This window comes from Neopsephotus bourkii, unplaced genomic scaffold, assembly GCF_033783945.1.
Source record: "Neopsephotus bourkii isolate Nb327-2 ecotype Australia unplaced genomic scaffold, CSIRO-AGI_Nbou_v1 NB_1526, whole genome shotgun sequence".
Classification (NCBI taxonomy): domain Eukaryota; kingdom Metazoa; phylum Chordata; class Aves; order Psittaciformes; family Psittacidae; genus Neopsephotus; species Neopsephotus bourkii.
Window position 1 is genome coordinate 7,201,426 of NW_026902002.1, and position 24,275 is coordinate 7,225,700.

Consider the following 24,275-nt stretch of genomic DNA (forward strand, 5'->3'; position numbering starts at 1 on the left):
ATGGAAGGAGCAGGTGGGAAACCTCCAAAGGTGGTGGGAGTCTCTTACCTCCTGTGCCCAGGAGAGAGAGAAGGCTCGTGTCAAGAAGCAGATATAACCTGAGTCATTCACCACTGAATGCTGCTGGTGGGGAGTTAACGTGCCTGGGAGAAGGGGAAAAGCCACTGGTGATGGGGCAAGGGGCAGTGAAATGCAAGCCAGGGACTGGAGATGGGGGATGGTACACTCCCAGGAAGGGAAGGAGAGTCTGAATCACTGCTGGAGGGAGGGGTGGGCTCAGCAGCTGCGAGGGTGCTATGATTTGCCCGTTGCTGGTGGCAGATACCCCGTTTCCCTTGGGGTAAACCAGTGGGCTGACTGGGTGCTCAGCAGATGTGGGGGCAGAGGTGATTCAGGACCCTCCAAGGGTGTCTGTCCCAGGCCCATGATCCGTGGCCGGGATGCTGCAAGGCTGAGAGCTGCATCTCCAAGCTCTGCTGTGAGTGACAGGTGGTGCAAGAAGAAGCAGAGACCCAGGGTCCTGGTCTGAGTCCTGAGAAACCATTCCTGAGGCTGCCTGGGAGGGAGAGAAAATTGGGGTGACAGCCTATGGGCACCATCTCCTCCTGTTCCCAGGCTCCCATCCCTGGTGTGCCCCTCTGCTACCTCCCAGGTCCCTGGGCTTCCTCCTGCCCCAGGCAGTTCCTGCTGCCTGCTGTGATTCAGTGCTGGGGGCTGTCTCCCTCCTGGGTCCCTGCTGCACCTGAGATGAGATCACCATAAACAAGCAGGCCCTCCCTGCGCTCTTCTCCGTCTCTTTGCTCCTGCGGCATTCTCCCACTGTCCATCTTCATGTCCTCCTGCCCCAGGGATGTCTCCCCAGAGGAACCGTAGTCAAGTGCTGGGAGCTGCTTGGAGGTGGGGGTCACTCGTCCAGCGTCCCTAGGCAGGACAGACTGGTTCGAGGGCAGGAAGGACTGCGGAGCCAGGCTTGTGCCAGGCGAACCCAATACAGGGGCAGGAATGTGCTGGGAGGGAAGACAGGGATGCCAGGTTTTGGCAAGGCCATAACAATGTTGTCAGGGTCGTGCAGGAGAGTGATGGGCAGGTGCCAGGGGGCACCTCTAGGGCGGGTTGGATTTGGCAGGGCCTCACCAGGACCCCCAGTGGAGCCAGTCAGGGCTGTGCCAGGCAGGGTCCCGCAGGGCTGTGCCAGACAGGTTGGTGGCAGGTCCCCAGAGCTGCGGGGGATAGGGCTGTGCTGAACAGACACCGCTAGAACGGGTGCACGTCCAAGCACCGTGGCGAGAAGCGGGGCCGGACAGGCTGCTGCCACCGTCCCAGTGCCGGAGGGTGCCCGTGGCCGCTGCAGTGCCCACGCCGCGGTCGTGGCTGCGCGCCGGGAGCCGAGCTTGGCACCCAGGAGTCCCCCCGCCCGGCCCGCCCTGTCCGTCCCCCCGGGCTCCGGTTTCCCTGTCGGAGGCAGATGCTTTCGCAGCCCCGTCCCTCCTCCTCCTTTGCCGGAGCAGCCTCCGCTCCGCACTCCAGCCGCCCGGAGGTGCCTGCCCAGCCCAGCCCAGCCCAGCCCCGCCGGCAGCGGTGCCCGCCCGCCCGGCCGGCCCGGCAGAGGGAGGCAGCGGGCACCCAGCCGCCGGGGCCCCAGCCGGACCCTCGGGGCGGCTGTAAGCCCGGCTGCCCGGCTCCCCGCGGGGGGCGCGGAGGAGGCTCGGTGCTCTCCTCAGCCCTGGCAGGATGCTGCCTTCCTCCCGGACCCAGCTGGGGCTCTTCTTCATCCTCCTCTGCCCCGCCAACATCATCGGGCTCTGGTGGTGAGTAGGACATCGCTCGGTGGGGGCAAGAGGGTCCCTCGGTCTCCAGGGGTGATACCCTCGCCCCGCTTGGGGACAACAGAGTGCCTTACAAATAGGGCAACCCTTTGGTGGGGGCTGCTGTTAGCTGGCCAGGAGGATCCAGATCGGAGGGATGCCCACGCTCTGCGGGCTCGGGCACACGAGTATGTCGGGGACAGCAGACGAGGGAACCCCTAGAGGTATGGGATACTCAGAACCTGTGGAGAGAACTGCCTCCCCGCACTCCAAGCCCACAGCCTGGGAGGGTTGTATGCCTGAAGGGTGGGGAAGTGGAGGTAGGGGCCTCCAGACCCCTCCAATAAGTCAACTTTAATTAAAAACCGGAGGGTCCCTATGGTGTCACCTCCCGAGCGGTGGCCTGGACACGGAGGGGACAAAACCAGTGTTTGTAATGGTGCCATCATCAAAGGCAGACGGTGCCTTGCAGGATACCGGAGGGGGTGGGGGATTCATTACAGGCACAGAGCTGGGACCCAGCCTTGGAAAGCACAGGTATCTGTCGAAACATGAACTATTTAAATCTATTAAGAATTTCACCCAGCCTGTCTTTATCCGGTTTTAAGTGCTTAGATTCCAGCTCCCCGGCATGCCGTCTGGGCTATCATTCATTATCTGAGGCTATTCGTCTCCACATTGTCACACTCTTTTGACCCCTAAAATAAAGCTCTCCATAAGCTTTTCCCCTCCTGGTCCCCTGCCTGCCTGCAAGTGATTTATTCCACAACTCCATCCCCTTCACTAGCCCTGGCTCCAGGAGCGCAGGGCAGAAGGGGGAGGACTCACTGGGTATAAGTTGTGTTGTTACGGTCAGATGTACACCAGCTGAACTTGGTCCTGGAGCCCAAGTGCTGTGTTTATTGCCAGGGAAGGTGCTAACGTGGGTCTAAGAGGGGTTTACCTTGTTTTTTTCACTAGAGGAGAAGAGAGCCAGGTATATCGAGCCCTGGCCGGCATAGGGTGCATGTAGGGGACTCCCTGCTCCCTACCACCTGTGCTATGCCGGGACACAAGTCCTTCCTGCTGCCCAAGAACAGCTGCTTTTCCTTAGCTAACTTTTGAACTGCTGCTCTGCACACACGGTAGCAATACTGACATACTTACTGTCCCTCCGGCTCTCCCTGCTTTCTCTGTCCCATCCCCACCAACACCCAGCCGGTGAGCCCTCACCCCTAAGCTCCAGGGTGCTATCCTGCCCACGGCTGGAGTGGGCAGGGGTGAAGAAGGAGCTCACTTTTCCTTCAATTGAGAGGGCAGGCAGATGGCATCGGGAAGGGCAGACTGCTGGTGCTCCTCTGCCCTGTGCCCCAGCTGCTTAGAGCAGTATTTCGCTGCCGAGCCTGGGTCCTGCTGGTGCTGTGATCATGCTGTGCATGTGCTGGCAGTGCTGGCTTGGGGAGATCAGTGGGATTTGGCAGAGGAGGGCGAGGGGTCAAACTTTTTTTTCTTCTTTAAAAAGAAGAAGAATAATAATAAGAAGAAGCAGCAAAGGAACCTTTAATTGAAGAATACTAACCCAGCTGCACGCAGCGCGGCCAAACGCGCCGGGCAGCAGAGCAGCCGCAGAGGTATCACCAGCATGCACTCTGCTTCGCTCTGGAGCCCAGAGCCAGTGAGCCAGGGGGAGGTGATGTGTGGATGAGGCCACCACCACCACCACCAAACGGATGTGGACAGGGGACTGGAGCAGCGGCTGATTCACGAGCTGCTTCTCCCAGAGTTTGGGTTCTCTGGCCCCTGGCTGAGATCATCCCACATTTCCAGGGAGCTCTTCCCATGCGGGGGAGAGAGGTCCTGGCGTTGCCTGGCCCTTTGCACCAGCTCCAGACAGTCATCTTCCCACACGCCTGCTCCCGGTACCCATCCCCTGTTCCAGGTCTGGGTAGAACTGGTGTCTGTAGGATCTGCTTTTGGTGAGGAGGGGTTCAGGGGTGCAGCTCTGTGTTGTGCCTCGATTCCTGGAAGCCCCAGGATTCGTGGCATTGGTAGAGCAGTTCCTTGCTTTCCCTGTCACCAACTCATAGGGACTTCAGTAGCATTCCTCCATGTGTGTATATCTAGATACCCATAGGTGCTTAGCCAAGGGGCATGTTCCCCTGGGCAGGAAAGAAAGGTCTTTACCTCCCTCGCATCCCACCCCAGGCTGCATTGGCTGTGCAGTAAGGGGGGATGCAGGGGCTGTCTGTTTGAGGCATTTCTTTCCCATGCTGGTGACAAACTGATCTGTGAGAGTGGCATGGAGGGGCTGAGTCCCAGAGGGCATGGTCCCCAGCCCAGGCACACAGTCGGGCTTGGCCACCCATGGGTGGTAACTGCTCCTGTTGGGATCCTGGCAGATGGTTGAATCTACAGAGGAAGGTTTGGGTGTGATGTATGAGCAGTGACATCATGCTGGTACATCATAGACAGAGAAGGAGCATCCTCACTGTGGATGCAGCATCCTCACTGTAGGATGTCTCCAGAGGGCTCACTGAAGTCACCCTTGTCCTATATCCCTGTGCCTAAGAAGCGGCAGAGGGACAGCAGGATGAGCAGACGCATGGATCTTTCCATGGCAGAGGGGAACAAGCTGTGGTCACTGTCATTCAAGTGCTGCTGGTCCCTTGGTTAGTGCCAGGCTGCAGGGTATGGGCTTGCCTTGCTCTCACAAGCCCTGCAAAACCTCTTTCTTCCTCCTACTGTCATCTTCTCATGGTTCTCACCTGGCTCCTTGTGCAAGAGTAATTCCTCCAGAGCAGGACAGGCAGAGACTGCCTGGGGCAGGGATACGGGGCAGGCAAACCTGGTGTCTCAGGAGCCCCGGGCAGGTTGAGGGCAGGATTTCATCTGAGATTGTTTGTGGCTGGGCTGTGCTCGCAGGGAGGCACTGTGGGGATGGGACAGGCAAATCTGGCTTTCCCAATGCTGCAGCGGCCATCAGCTCTTTGTGGGCATGACTGAGAGTAGCTGGGATGTGGAAGAGAGAGCAAAAGGGAAGATCATCCCAGGTGAGATATGCTCCACTCCACCTGTGGGTATGAGGGGTGGACCCCTGCCCTGCATTGTCTTCCCATGCGTGCCCATGTGCAGTGCATCTCCAGGTTTCCACAGGGCTCCATCAGAAGAGCTCAGGGAGGACCCATGCGTCAGCACTCATGGCTGCACCCTTGCTCAAGGAGGTCCCAACCCTGCACCCCCAAAAGCCACATACAAGAGGGTTTCATGTGGGTGACCTTCCCTTCCCCTCTGCTGCCCCAAGCAGCATCCACACGGTGCAGAGCCTGTAAGAGACTGTAGGGCCTTGGGGTGAGGATCGTGAGTCACCCCCTGGGCTTGCTGACCAACAACCACCAACCCGCAGCCCACGGCCCCCCATGGTGCCCAGCAGACTGGGCTGCCCAGTCATCATGGGCATGCCCTCACCCCTGGAGCAGTGCCTTGCAGGCACAAAACACCTCCCAGCGTGAGAACCCCTGCCTGGCACCATCTCCCTGTGCCCCTTCTAAGGCAGCTGCTGACTGGCTGGGTTCTTTAAAGGGAAAATGTTTCCTTGCACTCTTTGAGATGGCACTGGCCCTGGAATTGAGCTACCTGTGTCTCTGCCAAAGACAGCTGAGCTTTCCCCTGTGCCATCCCTTGCTCCTGCTCCTGGACACCTCAACTCTCCCACTGTGACATCCAGGGTACCCAGCCCTGTCTTGTGTGTTCCCCAAGCTGGAGGGCTCCTCTGAGCTTTGTATCAGAGTCTTGACCTCTTCAAATCCCCTTCATGCTGGGCAGCACCACGAACACCCCAATATTGGCTCAGGATTTGCAGGATCCTGCCACTATGTATGGCATCCACATTTGGGCATACGTTAGCCCAGACTTAGTGCCTCCATTAGCACCCAGAGGAAGGATGCAGTGACCACGGATGGGTGGACTGCTTTCTTGGACCTCCAGGGCTTAGACATGGCTTTGGGACCGCCATCTCTGTGGATGTGTGCTTCCTCCATCCCCCTGGTACCCACAGCACAAGCTTGGGCAGTTCCTGCCTGCGGATGCCTGGCCTCAGCATGACCTTGCAGCGGCAGGTCCATGGGTTGATGCCGTGCCACGCCAAAGCCTCTTTCTTTTGGGCAGCTTCCCAGCTGTTTGCGTGCCATCTTTACCAAGGAGGTGTGAGGAGGAGGGCAGGGAACACGGTCCCCCTGCTCTCCCTGTCCCATGGCATTCTCTGTTCCTTGGTGCCCCTGGCAGTACTCAGCAGCTGAGCCCTGGCCATGCCCCCCATCGCAGTGACTTGCTGCTTACTCACACCCCAGCTTCCCCCATGTGCCTCCTGCTCCTCTTCCCACACCCGGCTGCCTGGGCTAGTGGCAGCACCCACACATTGCCCCAGGTGAGGGGCCGGGTACCTGTTGTGCGCCTGCGTGGGTTAAAGGGGAAGCTGGATGGGTGAAATCCATGTGCGTGTCCCCTCGCCCTGTTTGTACAGCTTGGAAAGGGACCAGCTCCCGCCAGGTCTGATTTCCTTGCAGGGCTGTCACTGAGTGTCACACCACTGGGTGGGATGTGGGGTGACTTGTCACCCCAGGGATGGAGCTCAGCTCTCCAGGGCTGGCATCCCATGGCTCTTGCCTCTCCAAAGTAGGGGGAGAAGTACCTATGGGCTCTGGGCGATGAGATGGGTGCCCTGGCATCCTGCATCCCCTTCCTGAAGGCATTCAGGGGCTGGGATGAAAACCTGGATGCAAGGCACGCCATCCAAGGGGACCCTTGCCACACAGAAACAGCCAGGCAGCAGTAAGCAATGGGTGCCAGTGCCTCATGGATCTGGCATGGCACAACTGCCACTCTTCATCAGGGTTTCAGGGCCGTCAGGAGCATAGGAGACATTTTTCCACCCAAGATGTGGGTGCTGTTCGTGAAGGTTGGCCATCCCATTCCTCATCACCTGGCTCTGCCAGCCCCTTTCCATCAGCTTTCTGCAAACCGGGACCCCACTGGCTCTCCTTGATTGCATTCTGTTGGCAGGGGCCAGGAGAAGCCCTGCTTCACACCAGCCCCGTGTCCGAAGGGGAGATGGGGACTCATGACAGGTTCCTTGGTCTATCATTTTGGCTGGGAACTACAGTGGGACACAGTGAGGCTCCTTAACAGTGAGGTGAGCTGGAAAAGCTGGTGATGACGGCAACTGGGAGCTCCTGGCTCTGTTGCAGTGACGACAGCATCCAGAGCACAGGGGTTGCATCAGAAACCCCAGTGATTCCTATTTTCCGTGCGTCACCTGGACTGGTCCCAGGCTGCCTCTGGGCAGCCGAAGGGGTGACAGCAGCAGGTTGGATGTAGGTTGTAGCTCCTCTTCTGTGCTCCTCTCAGTTTCCCCTTTCAGCAGTGGGGCTTGTTTCCCTTACACAGGGGTGCTGTGAATCAGGCCAGAAAGTGGGGCTCATTATCCCGGGTCTTTTTGGGGCAAGGTGGCAATTGCCTGGGGCATCAGGAGAGGGGTGCCAGGGGCAGCAGGATGGATGCTGCCGAGGCACAGAGGCTGGCAGGGGGGTGCCAGGTAGGAGGCATCGGGTACCGGGGTGCCCTGGGCAGGCTGGGGGGAGCAGGGCCGGCGACCCGGTTCCCTCACCAGGGCAGGGGGAGGAGTGCCCGGCGGCAGAGGTGGGGCACCTTAATTGTAGATGCGGGAGGCCTTGGAGCAGGACAAGCTCAGGCAGATCTGGGCCCTACGCTGGAGCCCTTGCCAAAGCGGTAGCAGTTTGGCAGCATTTTTCTTGCCCTTGTCTCCCCCCCATCTCCCCCCCAACCCCTCCAAAGCAAAACAGCTCTCGGGCTCCTGGCAGCCTCCCCGTGCCAGAACGCGGAGCCCAGCGGAAATTAACATCGCTCCGGACTTAGGCAGCCCACCCCACGCCTCGTCAGCACGGCCGGGAGCTCCCGCTGGCCTCCCTGCCGACGGGACACGGGTGCGGACCCCCTCCCCGGAGCCGCCAGCCGGCCCCCGGCCCCGCGGGGCTGAGCTCTTCTTCCCGGCCTGATGCGGCGGGCCGGGGTGAGCCGCAGTTCAGCATTTGATCTGATGGCCCCGGGGGGCTGGCGCATCGTTTTATACGAGTACAAAGAGTTGTCTCTTAATGAAAGTCCCGTCCCGGCTGCCTTTCCCCCCCACCCCACCGGGGCAGGAGGACAAACCTCTGCCATCTCACTGGGGATGTCAGGAGCCCATGGCTCCCAAGGAGGGAGAGCTTAAAGCCCAGCCTTGAGCCTAGAGTCCATCCCCATGTGGTCATCATGTGATAGGACTGGGCAGGCCTCAGTTTCCCCAGCCATGGGGAGCCTGTGCCATTCCACCACAGACCCATGATGCCCCAGCCCTTTGCTGAGGCACCCGTGCATCATGCAGCAAAGGGAAACTGAGCAAAGGGAGATGCATTCTTCTCAGCAGCAGTGTGGGCTTGCCTCAGTTTCCCTGCTGGAAGTCACCTTTCCAGCCTGTGCCTCTAGGTTGAGCTGTTTAACCCTTTAAACCTCCAAACAAAGCATAAAGACTCCTTTTCCAGGCTGTGTGAGAGGGCACATCCTTCCCAAACCCAGCTGCAGCTTGATGGGCAGGAGATGCAGGCAGCATGGGAGTCTGCTGTGGGGCAAGGGGGCCCTGGCAAGACTTCGAGCTTCAAACAAGGGGCTCAGAAGGGGTTTGCACTGGGGGCAGAGTGGCAAGTGAAGTCCTGCAGCCCTGCAGCTGCGGAGAGCAAAAAGGAAACCCAGAACACAGTTAAACACTGAGATTCAGCTTGTGATTTTTGAGCCCCTGGGGCTTGGCCAGACTATAAAGTTCTGGGTTTGGAAGCTGCAGCACAGCTGGTGCTCCCCAGTGAGCGAGGCAGCCAGCAGCACAGGCTGCAAGGGCGCTGCTCCCCAGGGGATCCCAGGAGGTGTAGCCTTGTAGTCCTCGGGCACCCCAAAGCACAGGGGATGCTAAGTGGATGCTGTGGGCATCCACAGGCAGGAAGATTTTGTTATTGAGCACGACAAGCTCTGAGGCCACAGGAGCAGTGCTGGAGGCAAGTGGGAGCTCAGTGGGGTGCTGTTTGAGGTGTGCTAAACTCTGGCAGCCCATGGCCATGCAATCTCCATGCCACAGGACAGGCAGTGTGGGCAGGAGGCTGTCAGCATGGTGTGCCTGCCCTTTGCCTGCTGCGGCTCTGGCATTGTCCATGGAGGAGCTGGAACATCTCCGGCACGGGGCATGGTGCCGACGGGATGCACAGCTGCACAAGTCATGCTATGGAGGGCACTCCAGGCTAAATGTGTGGGGAAAGAGCAGGAGTTTCTGCAGCCAGCAGCGTGCTGGCGAGCGTGGTGTCGTGCTCAGGCTTTACCTCCCAGCCCCAAGAACCAGGCATCTTTCTCCAGCTGTGCTGGAGAGGAAGAGCTGCCTCGGACACAGGCTCAGTGGAGAGTTGCCCTCCCGCGCTGGCATTGGCAGGGCTGGCAATGCCACCTGCATCCCTCCCTCGTGTGCCTGCCCACGGCTCCCTTCCCCTGGGGCCGGTGCCTGGGTAGCAGGAGCATGGGAGCCTGGCCAGCAGCCAAGGGGTTTTATCACCAGCAAGGTCACTCGGCTCTTCTCCCACGGGGTAAAGCAGCAAGCACTCCCGGAGAGGGGGAGGCGCACGGAGAGCTGCAGCTGCACCGTGCATCGGTCACACCGTGATGCCAGGGCTGTGCCAGGTCAGCATCAGACCCAAAGAGCAGGTGCTGAGCAGCACAGCATGTCTGCCGTCCCCCACTGGGGACATCACCACATCACCTCTGGGGATGTCCCCAAGGGCTTTGGGATATGAAGTGGCATGTGCAGCATCCTCCTCCAGGCAGCTCCACAGTCGGGGATCTCCCCCATTCACTGGCTGACTGGGCAGGGCAAGGAGTCCCCTGGGTGCTGGCACACAGGTGCCACCCATACCTTTTGTCCTGCCCTCCCTGTGTACCTCTCCTTGTCCCCTTGTCACCCAGGCTCAGCACTGAGCCAGCACTGCCCGATGGCCCTGCTCCATCCCTGGGAGCAAGTCTGGCCATGCCCCATCCCCACCCTGGTCTCTCCAGGCTCGGGTGCTGGTTTTGCTCTGCTCGCTGTCCCCTCCTGCAGGGCAGTGGGGAGCCCCCTGGTCATGGACCCCAACAGCATCTGCCGCAAGACGAAGCGGCTGGCGGGGAAGCAGGCGGAGCTGTGCCAGCTGGAGCCAGAGATAGTGCAGGAGGTGGCCAAGGGCACCAAGCTGGGCGTCCGGGAGTGCCAGTACCAATTCCGCTTCCGCCGCTGGAACTGCACCAGCCACAGCAAGTACTTCGGCAAGATCCTGCAGCAGGGTAAGGCAAGCGCTTCCTCTGCCTCCCATCTCCAAAAAGGCCTCCAGCCACCCGGTCGCGTGCCTCCCCGGGACTCCTGGAGCAGAGTCTGGGCATGCAGGCCTGTGAGTGTGTGTGCTCTGCGTGTGTGCATGTGTGTGTGTGTGCAGGGGGTTGCTCAGTGCTCTCCGGTGTAGTCACGCTGAGGTTTTACTGCCGGGACATGTCTCCCCGTGTTGTAATGAAGCAATTACCGATGCTCCCAGACAGTGCGGGGCTTCACAAAGCCCAAGAATGCACCCTTGTCTGGCAGTGATTTACTGCTCCCCCGGGACCCCGGGATGTGCTGGGGGAAGGGGCCCGGGTGGGAGGCAGTGCACAGCAGCTGGGAGCTGCTCCTTGCCCCATGGGTGCCCTGCACATCACTCCTCCTGGCCTGGGAGGGTGCAGAGGAGTGCTTGCCCCCGTCCCTGTGTCCATGGGTAGGCAGCCTGTGTCACCCCGAGGGATAGGGTGGCAAGGAGGGATGGGTAAATCCCAGACAGGCGGATACTGTGGTCCAACTGCATCGAGGCCAGAGCAGGGGCAAAGCAAAGGGGCACCTGTGAGTTTGTAAGGGATGGGAAAGCAGTGCCAGGCTCCCCAGAAACAGAGGCTGGGAGGTGGATAGGGAAAGGGGGTGTGAAATTGAAGCAGCTTGGGATGGTAGGGCTACTTAGCAGGTGGTGAGTTGAGTACTGCCCCTGTTCCCATGTTGGTCCCTGTGATGGGATGGATTAAGATGCTGGGGCAAGCCCCAGTGTCCTTGGTCATCACATCTACTGGTGCACCTTGGGTATGCTCCTGGGCCTTGCAGGGGGTCAGGGTGACCTCCCTGGGGGTTTGGCAAGGGCAGAACACTGTGGGTACCTCTGGCTGAGGATACCAGTGAGAGGCAGAGCTGGACCCCCAAGGGACACACCAACCCAGGCTCATTTAAGAAGCAGATTTGAAAGTGTGGGTTACCCTCAATATAGGGAGGTGCATTCAGTCGAGGGGCAGAGAGCCAGGGCACATGGGGAGCACACAGCCTCTGGAGTCACTTATTTTCACACCAATCTGGCAGTGAGGGAGGTGGGATCTGTGTCAGGCAGGGCACCAGGCTGGAAGTGGGGTGGTGCCAGGTTGTTAGGGCCAGACCAGGCTGGTTGATGAGCTGTTGGGTACCCAGAGCCAGGGGATGCTGAAGGAGCCACCAGGGTCTGCTTAGCCCAGCCTCACTGCTGTGGTGATGGAAATGGGCAGTGTCCTGGCAACAGAGGCACTCTGGGGACAAGGAACATCCCAGTTAGGGGCATGGAGGTTCTCAGGGGGCATTGTGAGTGCCAGGACCAGAGAGCTTGCCCTGCACTGAAAGGCATCAGCAGGCATAAGACTCTTTGTAAGCCTGCAGGGACATTTGGTGTTCCCACCTCTCATTCAACAGCCTCTTCGTTCCAAGGATGCTGCAGTGGGCCCTGGTTCCCAGCCATGGCCTCCCTGGTGCAGTCACAGCCATCCGCCTTCCCTCCCTGCGGCCAGTGCCAGGCACAGCATGCCAGGGCAGGCTGGCGTGGGGGCAGCCACGTGTCTGGAGGAGCTGTCAGAGGAGCGGCATCCCCCCGGGCAGTGCCTGGCAGGGTGGCACGGGGACCTGTGCCAGCTCCGGGCTGCCTGCCAAACCTCTGCCAGCCCCAGGCGGCAGCAGGCTGGTGGTCGTGTGGCTTGGAGGGGGGGGGCAGGAGGGCCAGGGATGTCCCCAGGGTGACACTGCTGGAAAGGTACTGGTGTGGCCAGGTCCTACCAACACCAGCGGGAATCAGCTTGTGGAGGAGCTACTCACAGAGCTCCCTTCCCCACAGACCCTCCAAAGACAGAGTTCTGGAGATGTAGGGATGGGGTAACCCCAAAACCACACCTTCCCCTCTGTCTCCATGCCCCAGGGAACCCCTGCATGTCACCCTCCCAGCCGGGCCAGCCTGCCCTGGCATTCGGGTGGGCAGTGGTTTGCCTGGCACGGGGCTGGGGGAGGAGGGGAGCCCCCCGAGCAGGGCGCCGCACCCCTGCTGCCAGAATCCCCCGCTGGCTGCGGCTGCGAGCGGCAGGTCCGGGCAGGGGAAGGATGCTTGGAATTCGTGTCCCGGAGCAGAGAGAGACAGGAGCAAATACTAATAATAAATAATCCTGAAGGGTGGAGGCTGTGCCGGCGCAGGGAAGGGGGGCAGGCAGCACCCCATGGCAAAGTGGGTATGGAGGGAGAGCGGGCAGCACAGCTTTATTGCTGTTGCCTTGCAGAGGGGTGAGTGGCACCTGCCGTGACCCTCACAGCACTTGTCTCCAGGTGCCAGCTTGCATCTGGGGATGGGATCTTTAATGCTTGGAGGACCATTGCAGGGCAGTGTGAGAAAGCTGTGGGTACCACCTGGTCACCCAGGACCCCCCTTGCTCCCCCAGTTTCCCTCTTTCCTATGGGGCAGCACCCATCCTTGCAAAGGGAGGCAGGAAATTTGTTGCCCTAGGGCCTGGCAGCTGGGTGGAGGAACACCACCAGCGCCTGGCCATGGCCCAAATTCTGCATATCTGCATGCAGGAGACAGCCCCAGGCAGCCCACTCCAGGATGGGTACATCACCCAGGAACAGCAGTGGACACAGACCAAGGGGGAGAAGGGGAGGTCTGAGCCCCCATGGGATGTTGCTGGGGGAATGCTTTGCTTGCAGAGTCTTTGCCGGAGCTGATCCCACATCCCAGCCCTGTTTGTTCTCCTGCAGATATCCGTGAGACCGCCTTTGTGTACGCCATCACGGCAGCGGGGGTGAGCCATGCCATCACACAGGCCTGCAGCATGGGCGAGCTGTTGCAGTGCGGCTGTGAGCTGACGCGGAGCCGGGCTCCCCCTTCACCCACGGCAGGTCCGGGCACCGAGGGCACAGCCTGGGAGTGGGGAGGCTGCGGGGATGACGTGCAGTTCGGCTATGAGAAATCCCAGCAGTTCATGGATGCCAAGAGCAAGAAGGGCAAAAATGACATCCGAGCTCTTATTGACCTGCACAACAATGAAGCTGGACGCTTGGTAAGGTCCCCGCACTCCCTGCCCCTCCACAAGCATCACCTCCTGTGCCCCTACCCAGCTCCACCCTCCACCTTTATCTCCCTCAAAGCCACATATCTGCACCAACTTGAGGTGAATTACGGACCAAATACCTTTCAGAAGCCTTTTGCAGGTGCTTTGGAAACACCCTGTGCCTCCCCAGACCCTCCCCTGGGCTAGGGCAGCACCAAGAGGCAGGGTTTTGGCTGGTGGTGCTGGGCAGGGAGGTGGGGGACCGAGGGCTGAGCATCGCTGTCTCTTCCCCAGGCGGTGCGGAGCTACATGAGGACAGAGTGCAAATGCCACGGGCTGTCGGGCTCCTGCACCCTGCGGACCTGCTGGCGGAAGATGCCCCATTTCCGCGAGGTGGGGGACCGCCTGCTTGAGCGCTTCAATGGCGCTTTCAAAGTGATGGGAGGCAACGACGGGAAAACCCTCATCCCTGTGGGTGACAACATCAAGCCTCCTGACAAACAGGACCTCATTTACTCGGCTGACTCGCCGGATTTCTGCTCGGCTAACCGTAAGACGGGCTCGCTGGGCACCCGGGGCCGCATCTGCAACAGCACAGCCATGGACACCAGTGGGTGCGACCTGCTGTGCTGCGGGAGAGGGCACCGGGATGAGACCGTGGTGCTGGAGGAGAACTGCTTTTGCCGCTTCCACTGGTGCTGCGTGGTGCAGTGCCGCAAGTGCTCCGTCCGTCAGGAGCTCAGCCTCTGCATCTGATGGCCTGGGGACAGGCAAGGACAATCTGGGGTGGGGGGGCCACCCCCAGGCTCATGCTGCAGCCCCCGTTGGACAGAGACAGGCTGTGCTGGTGGCAGGGACAATGTGGATGAGCCCAACTCTGCGCCCCAGGGAGTACTGGCTTCTCTGGGGGACAGTGTGGAGCTGCCTGGCACCCCCAAGGCCCCCGGGATGGGGGCTGCAGGCACAGAGCTTCCACTAATAAAGCTATTTAAAGCCAGTGTGGCAGAGCGCTTCCTGGGGAGGGCTGGGAAGCGCTGACCCCTGGAACAGGATGGTACCAGGCGGAGAGCTGGCCTGCCCCAGCTGTGAGTGCTAGTCAGCCAGAATGCCTCCAGTCTCCTGTTCGTACTGGCCATGCTGGGACCCGTGGCAGAGCCCAGCTCATTTTGTACCCACTTCCTGCTTTTTTCCATGGTTGCAGAGCCAAGAGATGAGTGTGGATGAGGGTGAGCGCTCCCCTGCCCTGCTCTGCAGCCCCCAGGCCGGGAGGTGCTCTCCTCCTGTCATTCATGGCCACCATCTCTTGGGGATGCCAGTCTGTGCCAAGCCGCCAACCAACCTAGGATGTTTGTGATGTTTGTTCAAGGCCCCTCCGCTCACTCCTCATGCAGGAGATACGGCTAGCAGCCCTGATACCACAGTGATGGGCTATGAGTTCCTTGAAGGTATCCTCTATACTTCTCACTGTCTTCAGCCACCATTGGTGCAGTTCCCGCCATGGAGCCTGGAATGGAGAAGCACTTCGTGGTGCTTACGCTGTCGGTTTGGTGGCATGCAAGGCATTTGCTTGGCGTGCCATGTGCCACGTGCAGCTTCACCTTCCCGGCACAGTGCCAGGCATGTCCTGGTAACCTGATCAGCCTGTGCCCCTCATGCGCAAACACTGGGTGAGGAGCAGCCCGCCTGGCTGCCCAGCAGGGCAGGCTGCCATCTCTCAGCTCTAGAGGCTCCAGGAATCTCCAAGGGGGTTCCTCCCATGCTGCCAGAAGCCCACCAGAACTGGTTTCTCCAGCCTTACCCAGCGTGGGGGTTTAGGTAGCTGCAGAGGGGAATGTGTGTGTGCAGCACCCGCTTGGCTGGCAATGGGCAGAGGAGCCTTCAAGGGATGCCTGCAGAGCCAGAGCCTGGGCAGAGAGGTTCATGCTCCTGTGCCTGCCTTCCACACTGCAGCAAACACAGGGCATGCGGGCTTTGCCTGTCCACTGCTCTGCAAAAGGGCTACCAGGTGGGCAATGCCCCACACTGGACACTGCCAGGCAGGTCAGGAGTGGAGCTTGCAGTGCTGGGCATGCTGCAAGGCCAGGGGAGCTGCAGTGAGCTGCTGCTGGTGATGCCCACCAGCAGGTCCCTCCTCATTCAGCCCTGGTAGCCAGCAGTGAAAGGCAGGAGAAGCAGGATGCCATTAACCATTAACTTGGCTGGGCAGAAGCCTCTAAATCCGTCATCTGCAGCTTCAGAGCTGGAAATTCCCTCCTGGCTTGACTGGGAGAGGGGAGGCACACGGGACTCCCGGGAGCTCCCAGCCATGCACCCGCCCATGGGAACACATGGAGGGGTGTGAGCAGGGCTGGGTGGGTGCAGGTGAAGGTAGCTGTGCATGCAAGCAGCTCAGTGTGCATGTGTGTGTGCACAGGTGAACTCATCTATGTGTGTTCACGACCGTATGTGTGTGTGTGTGAGCGTGCGTGCACACCCATCACTGCGCGTGTGAGCACCTCCTGGGTGTGCAAACAAGGTGTCCCGTGTGCCTTCATGCATGTCTATGAATACACAGCAAATCGTCAGTGTGTGTGTGTGCCAGTGACACCGTCCCCGTGTGTGCCTGCGTGCGAGCAGGTTTGTTTGCGCGTGTCTCACTGTTTCTGCAGGTGTGCCTGGGACAGGGAGAATGTGTGGGTGCAGCAGGAGCTAAGGAGATGCAGGGTCTGTGTGCTGAGAGATGTGGGGGGCAGGTCCCTTTGAACTAGAAACACCAGAGCACACCTCAAGCCCTGGGTTTCCCATCAGGGGAGCTCAGTTTGGACAGGTCCTGTGGAACTTTGGGTCACCCCTGCTCTCCCCTGGTGTCATCCCAAGCTGAGGCCGGTTATTCTGGGGGATTCTGACTCTGTGAGATGTCAGAGTCCTAGCTCTGACCTTCAGCAAGCTCCTTCTTGGGAGTCTGCCTCAATTTCCCCACAGTGGGCTACTTTCATGCTCCCAGTTGCATAGACATAGCTCTGGAAGTCTGGGTCATGGGTAAACCTTAGGTAGTTCTTTTGAGTAAGGGTTCTGACCTGTGTCCTCTCTGCCATTGCCCCAAACCACAGATCCTGAAGGCTGGATATCACAAACAGCTAAAAATATGTAGGGGGAAGAAGATGGACAATGGAGTTAGTGTGAGGGCAAGGAGTTCTCACTTGGAGAGAGGCACATGGCCACTGATTGTGGGGTGACTCCTCTGCATCCCCAGGGTATCTCATCACCGTGCTTGTGAGAACCTTGTGGTTGTGCTAACAAGTTGGCAGGTGTGTCCTGTGCTCTGCCCAGCTGGGGAGGAGGGTTTGCTGGGGGGGCTGCTAACTCCACACCACTGCTCCCTGCTGTCCCTGAACTGGTAGAGCCAAATCCATTCCTGTGGTAGCCAGGGTTGGCCTTGCCATAGGCAGGTGACACCAGCAGCCAGGCAGGGGCTGGATCTGGCCCAGTGGTCTGGAGAGGGCTGAACAGTCAGCAGAGTCCCCAGCAATCTCCCAGCAATGCCCCCAGCTGCCTAGACCTCCAGGCACTCTCCAGGAGCTCCCCACCTCCTAGGAACCCATCCCGGACTCCTGGAAGCACGCCAGTATTCCCTCGGGGCCCCTATTAACTCACCAAAAATGCCCCAAGAGCTCCCCAGGTTCCTACAAATCCCACAGCACCCCACACTCGTAGGAGCCCGCTGAATGCCCTCAAGAGCCCCCAGCTCTCAACCCGGAGGGGAGTGTGTGTCACAGCATCCTCACCGTCGCCCCGGCAACCCGGGATGCGGGGCGGGGCAGTCGGCGCGGCCCCGGGCGGCCGCCAGGGGGAGCTGCAGCACGGCACGGGGTGAACCGGGGGAGTATGGGGGGCAATGGGGAGTATGGGGGGCGAAGGGGTGGATGGAGAACATGGGGAGTGTATGGGGTGGGCTTGGGGGGGTCTGGATGGGTGCACGGGGGGCAGGAGGGAGTGCATGGGTGGCTGTCCTGGGGAGTTTGCATGGAGGAGGGCAGGGTAGGAGGGCAGGAGTGGGTGGTGTATAAGGGGAATGTGCATTGGGTGCATGAATGTGGGCGTGCACGGGGATTCACGGAGAGTTACACATGAGGACTGTGCACATGGGGGTGTATGTATATGGGTGTGCATGGGGTTGTATATGGGATTGTGCCTGTGAGTATGTATGAGCGCCCTAACGCCCTTCCAGACTCTCAATGCCATGCTTTTGGGGGCACTGCTCAGGCAGGACTCAACTCTGAGAGGGCTGGTGTGAGCCAGGGGTGCACAGGAGTGACTGTCTGGGTGGTGTGGGAGTCCAGAGGGTATAGCTATACATGTGTGTGTGCAGAGCCTACATCCCTGTGCTGGGCAGTGTCATTGCAAAACTTTCAGGATCTTCCCAAGGGAAAAAGAGGAAGTTTATAATATTCGGGTGAAAAAAAAACAAAACAAAACAAAAAAAAAGGAATCCCAAACTTCTGTAACATTAATGGCTTCATTCTTTTTCTTTTTTTCTTTTTTCTTTTTTTTTTTTTCCTCCCAAATGGGAAGAGCACAATTTTCCCTTCAACTGCCCAAGTTGAAAACAGCCAGACACATTAATTCAATCAAACTTGGAAAAAACCCAGTCTCTGGACAGAGACCAAAAATATAATTGTTTCAGCCAAAAAAAGCAGCTTTTTAGAAAAGTTTGGAATAACACAGATAGGCCTATGAGGGGGAGGCTGAGAAACCCAGATACCAGCTCAGCTGAGGGAAAGCTTGGACAACAGCACCCGAAACTCCCAACAAACCCATTTCTCATGCTCACAGTTCCTCTGCCTGCTCATTGCTGGGTATATAGGTGAGGGCTGCCCGGGCAGCGGAGCTGGGTCCCAGCCAGGGCTCCTGCCTGCCCGGCCCTGCTCTCCCAGGGGCCTCTGACACTCCTTCTCCAGGCTCTGTTGCTCCCTCCAGGGAGCCGCCTGCAACTGTCCCCCCCCTGCTTCCCCTCTCCAGCTCCCAGTGACAGATGTCACCCATGCAGCCATGGGGTCACATCCACCCTGACCTGCCCAGGAGGGTCCAGCTCATCTCTGCTGACCCACTGCAGCCCCACTGCTCTCAGCTCTGCCCTGTTCCTGGGACTCTCTGGGATGTACAGTGGCTGGCTTTGGCAGGAGCAAGATGGATGCTGTGTGGAGGTGTCTGGGCCAGCCCTGCTGCAGCATTCCCAAGTGCCCAGGTAAGGGATACTCTGGGTCCCGGGGCACACAAATCAGGGAGGAGACAGAGGAATGAGTCCTCAAGGGTCAGAAGGTGGGGTGCTCAAGGACCACAGATATGCTGTTGAGGGATATTGACTGTGAACATGAGGGATCCATGTCCTTCCTTTGCCTAGACCCTCTCTGGCACTGGTGTCCAGCCCTGCTCTGTCTGTGAAATCCCAACATCCTGGGGCAAGCTGTGCTGGCATGATGCACACTAAACAGTGTCTGTGAGTGCAGTGGGCTCTGGAAGCAAACAGGGAGCTGCCTCCTGCTCAGGGCACCCCTCAGCAGCACACCCCTAGCAGAAGGGCAGGGCAGAGACCCCCCTACCTCTAGGTCCTATTTCTGACTGCCAACATCTCACCTTATCCAGATCACTTTCACTCCTGCAACCTCATTACTTACCTTGTAATGAAGGCAGCAGCCATCCTCCATCTCTATGAAGAGGTCTCTGACTATGCATACCCCTGGAAGGCAGACGTGGGAGAAGTAGCTGCTGAGGTTGTTTCATGTCCTGCTCACCACACATAGGGACCAGTACCCTCCACCCACCCCTGGGGCCATGCATCCATCCCTGCAGCCTAGAGAAACCTGGGGCAGCGCCGCGGAGATGTGCTTGGGCAATCCCATCATGCAGCCACCTCCGCACGGCCCCAGCGGGCAGCTTGGACCTTTAGGGAAGAGATCTCCTTGCCAGAAGCAGTGCTGGGCTGGGATCCCCCATCCCCTTCATATCAGCGGGTGTCCCCCCACATGGCCTGTCCCTGTGGTGTGGGGGAGGCAGCATCATTAGGGGCTGCCCAGCCTTGGCACTGGAGGCTCCCGTGGGATGGTACCTATAGGAGGGCTTCAACCCCTTCCCTGCATCCTGCTGCCACTGCGGCACCCACTGCCAGGTGCTGGCAGGAGGATGAAGCAGGCAGATCTGCCTCACTCAGGATGCTCCGGGGAAGGCTAGGGGAGGACGGATCCTGCCGCGAGGGGCAGCGTGGCCGAGCGATGGCGTTCGGAATGGCGTGCACCCTCCGCCCCGGGCCCTGCCAGCGCCCCAGCCCTGGGGAAGCCAGGAGGACTGGCCAGGCCGGCCCGGTGGCCGTGCGGTTGGGTCCTGAGTCACGGCGAGCAGACTCGGGCAGGTCGCGGGGCGTGAGGGCAGCGATGCTGGGGGCTCCGGTGCTGCCGGGCTGGGGCAGCTCCGCACGGTGACTAACGCTGCCGCAAAGGCAGGGTCGCCCCGACCCCACGCCCAGCCCTGACTCATGCAGCCGTCGCTCCGGTCCCGTGGGTGCTGCTGGGCAGGGGAGCTGGGAGAGCTCCACTGCAGGATGGCGAGGGCTGGGTGCGCGGCTGGCTGCATGGGCTACCAGAGAGCCGCTCCTTCCTCTTCCTCCTCCTTCAGACTGGTTTGCACGCCCTCCCTGCAGACTGTAACCCATGCAGCTTTCAGCATCCTTCCCTTCTGGCTTCCAGATCCTGGTGGCATCAGACTGAGCATCTGCCCTGGTGCTTCTCCATCTCTGTCCATCCTCCTGCTCATCCATACTTCAAGGTTCCCCAGATCTTTCATCTGCATCCCTTCAGCCCCACTCTGTGCCAGCAGAGCTGCCCCATCCTCCTGCAGCTGCACACACAGACCGGCTGGACCTGGTGGTCCTAGGAGCCATCAGCCCCTCCAAGGGCTGCAGCATGGCCAGGATTTTGCTTGGCTGGAGCAAGCTGGTCTTTCCCCATGCTGCTCTCCAGTTCCATCTGTGAGGCTCCACACAGTCTGTTAAGATCAACTGGGAGCAGCATGATAGAACACAGAGATCTCAACCCCTGCCTTTCCCTGACATGGGTCTCTAGGGAGGTATTTTTGGGCACCCAGAAATTGCAGAGAGATGACCTGCTACCCCAAGGAGATGCCAAAGACCCTCCATCCAGTGCCTATGAAAAACACTGCATGACTGTCCAGCTCACAGATTTTGGCACATGGTTATCCCAAGGCAGAAGGGGCTAAAAGAAGGTACCTGCCAAGAGGGAAGGTGGGAACAGAGCCAGAAAGCCATGGGCTTCATGCAGAGATGCTGGAGAGGAGTCCTGATGGGGATGACAACAGAAGAGTCAGCCCCTTTCTCCTGGGGTGTAGAGGTTGCAGAATGGGGTCCTGGCAGGACCTGCTCCCATATGAGGGAAAGGGAAAGGAGAAGGGAAAGTGTTGGCAACCTGGGAACTGGGCAGGAGGATGTGGGCTCGGAGATGGTGGGATGGCAAGAGGGATGGAGAGCCAGAAGATGGTCAGAGGGATGGAGGGCCAGAAGATGGTCAGAGGGATGGAGGGCCAGAAGATGGTCAGAGGGATGGAGGGCCAGAAGATGGTCAGAGGGATGGAGGGCCAGAAGATGGTCAGAGGGATGGAGGGCCAGAAGATGGTCAGAGGGATGGAGGGCCAGAAGATGGTCAGAGGGATGGAGGGCCAGAAGGACAGGATAGAGGGCAGTGAGGATGGAGAGGAGGGCGGATGGAAGCTTCCCCAACCCCCTATACAAAGCACATCCTGGGGCACCATATAACCTCCTGAAGGAATGGACCTGCCTGGGGTGCTTTGGCCTGGGCAGCGGAGCTCCTTTCCTGCCTTGTCTCTGGGGAGCAACACCCTTCATGCCAGTTCTGAGAACCTCCCACATCCCTGCCTGGCCTCTACAGTGTGGGGCTGTTGAAGGGTGTAGGACATGGTTGAGAAGCTGCAGGGTTGCAGGTCCCGTGGTCCCATTGCCCTGTGTCTCCAACTGAGGGGCTGTAGCAGCGACAAGGACAAATGCAGTGCTCACAGAAGACCCAGCTTTTGCCCTAAGCCTTGATGTTCCCATTGGCACCAAAGCATCCTCTGACAGTCTCACATGCCTTCCTGCACCCACCCCTGCTCGAAGGGGCCAGATCCTGTCCTGTAGCCCCCAGTTCAGCAGGCCACACAGTTGCTTCATCTTGTGCTTAAGGGCTCTGCTGGTGTGACGCAGAAGAAAGGCTGGAGCCAAGGGATCACCTTGCTCTTCCTCAGCCCCAGGACATGGCTGGGACATGAGGAAACAGGTCTCCCCCACCTGCCCCGCTGTGAGTGCCGGCAGTGGGACGCAGCGGCCGGCCTCCTCCCCAAGCCAGCAAGAGCGTGCGAGTGAGACACCCGCTCTTGGAAGCGATTATGTCATTAAGGGCTGGAGGAGGATGAAAGCGTTTCCCCTCTGATTTGCCTTGGCATTTATTCGTGCGCAGGATGCTAACGAACACACAAACATCTGCGCTCCCAAAGCCTGGGCACCAGAGTCCCAGGAGCCACAGGAGCTGCCTTCTGGTGGGAAGGAGCCCTGCTTTCACCAGGGCACCCCCAAAAGAAGCCCCCAGAGCACCTTCTGATGCATTCAGGTCAAGGGCAGCACATGTCTGGGTGTAAGCCCTGGGGTGGTTCAAAAAGCAGGGGGTGGTGAGGACCTGCTGGGGACACCAGAGCCAGGGGTCTGCCTGGTAAAGGGGAACAACTGGGGGGGGGGGGCAGCCTGTACCAGGATGTGAAGGGGAAATTAAGCACAGGAGCCAAGTGGGAGGAGGTGGGGAGAGCAGGAGCAATGGCAGTCCAATGTGTGTCACCTCCACAAGTCCCCAGGTGTGCTCTGACCAGCCTTGACACCGCACCTCTCATAAGCCAACATCTGTGGCAAGGGTGGCAGGCAGGGATTCCTGACAGTACTACCTGTGGGATACCCCGCATCACCCAGCGGATACCGGAGGGTTCAAGGAGGGCAGCGGCTATGGAGGAAGTGGGATGGGTGCTGGGGCAATGCTGTGTGAGGGACTTCTCTGTGCACTCAGGGCACTGCACAAGGGACATAGGGTCTGTGACGCACCTCTTGTCAAGCTGTGTGGGCAGGAAGTTGAGGGGCAGATGCTGCCTCCATGACAGACTTCTACTGGCCCACAGGCTAAGCCCATTCAAGAGCAGAGCCGGAGACAGAGGGTCCAGCACTCCCAGGAGTGCAAAAGGGAGTTCAGAGGAGATGCCATCCCCTGCACCCAGAGTCCACAGGGGCACAGCACAGCCTTGGGGCCCAATTCCAGACTGCAACTCATTTCCCAAGGGAAACGCATTTTCCTCCCTGGTGCAAACAGGAACCGACACACAGGAGCGCAGGCAGCCCCCACCAGCACTGCTGTGCTGGCAGAGATGCTGCATGGAGCCTGTCCGGGGGGACAGAGCTCTGCCAGCTGCCACCCGGCTGTTCATGGTGTGAACACCAGCATGGTGTGGGCTGCGGTGGCTGGGGACACTGGGGAGCTGCGGGGACACTGCCTGCCATCCCCAGCCACCAGCGCCCAACGGGAGCCCCTCTAGTTTGCCCAGTGTAGGCACCCAAACTGAGGAGACATCAAATATCCTCTGACCACAAAGGGGCTGCACTGGGGCTGAAGGTATCCCTTGACAGCCTGGTTACTCCAGGCTTTCCCAGGGCCACATTCTGTTCCCATGGGAGCAGCAGGACACACGGACAGCCTGCAAGGCCACCACGCAGCTCTCAGATGAAACAGGACCCTGTGAAGAAGGGGTGCCTGAATGTTGAGAGATGGTGCCAAGGAGATGGGCACAATCTGGGTGCTCAGCCTGGGAGGACCTGTGGGGAAAGCAAGGCAAGGGGCGCTTCTCTGCCTCGTCAAGGGAAGCCAGAGCCGTGTCCACAGCTCCTCCAAAGGCATCAGCCCTGTGGTGCTGCTTCCGTGGCATAGGGCTAGTGAGCCCTGAACGGGGCCAGCACCACCACGAGATGTACCTGGCCATGCTCTGTGCCCACACACACAGTCACACCCCCAGCACAGGCCATACATGCTCACCCCTCTCTGTGCACACAGACAGGCACCTGCATGCCCCACACCAGCAGGGACACCCCCAGTCTCCATATGCATACACCATGGGCACATCATCCCCACTCCTCATATATCCCATGCTATGTATATCCCTCTCCCTGTGCAGACTTTTACCATGCCCCATTGCATTCACTCTCTGCTATGCACACTCAGCCCATATAGTGTCACAACCGCACACTCAGTCCACACTGTCCATGCTTACCCGCATTGCACACACTTGCCTTACAGCCTATGCACACTTGCACCAGGCTGTGCAGTGTCACCCCACACTCCATACTTGCTCACCTTTACCCCTCACACTGTCAGCATACTCCACACACACCCTGCTACGCACACTTACCCCATGTCTTTCACCTTCACCCCGTATCTAGTGGACACTCAACCACATCATGCACACTTACCCATGCCTTACGCACACTAATCCCACACCATGCAATGCACACCACACACCCCATGCACTCCCCCCTGCCATGCACACTCACCCATGCACTGTATACTCACTGTACACTGCGTACAATCCCCTGTAGTCCTGCATGCTGTGCACACTCCCCCATACCGTGCACAATCAACCCACAGCTGGAGCACACTCATGCTATGCACATTAACCCCAAACCTCACGTATACTTACCCCATGCCACACACGCTCACCACATCCTCCCTGCACGCTCCTCTACTCTGCACGCTCACCCGATACCCGCAGCACCCTCCTCTTATGCCCTGCACGCACTCACCCACGCTGTAGGTGCTCCCCCAAGTCCCTATGAGTGCTCCCCCACACCACGCACATTCACCTCACACCACACACAGCCTCCCACACCGTGCACGCTTGTCCCAGGCCACGCACCCTCACCTCTCACCACGCTCAATCCCCATGCCGCGCACCCTCACC

The 24,275-nt window shown here is 59.5% G+C and overlaps 1 protein-coding gene across 1 annotated transcript; it reads left to right on the top strand.

The window, feature by feature from the left end:
• Positions 1 to 1,590: 1,590 nt before the first annotated feature.
• WNT6 (Wnt family member 6) lies at positions 1,591 to 14,245 on the top strand. The gene is made up of 4 exons (XM_061370229.1): positions 1,591 to 1,808; positions 9,967 to 10,187; positions 12,955 to 13,256; positions 13,542 to 14,245. The coding sequence occupies exons 1-4, from the start codon at positions 1,732 to 1,734 to the stop codon at positions 14,001 to 14,003; spliced, it is 1,062 nt and encodes a 353-aa protein (XP_061226213.1). The 5' UTR covers positions 1,591 to 1,731; the 3' UTR covers positions 14,004 to 14,245.
• The last annotated feature ends 10,030 nt before the right edge of the window (positions 14,246 to 24,275 follow it).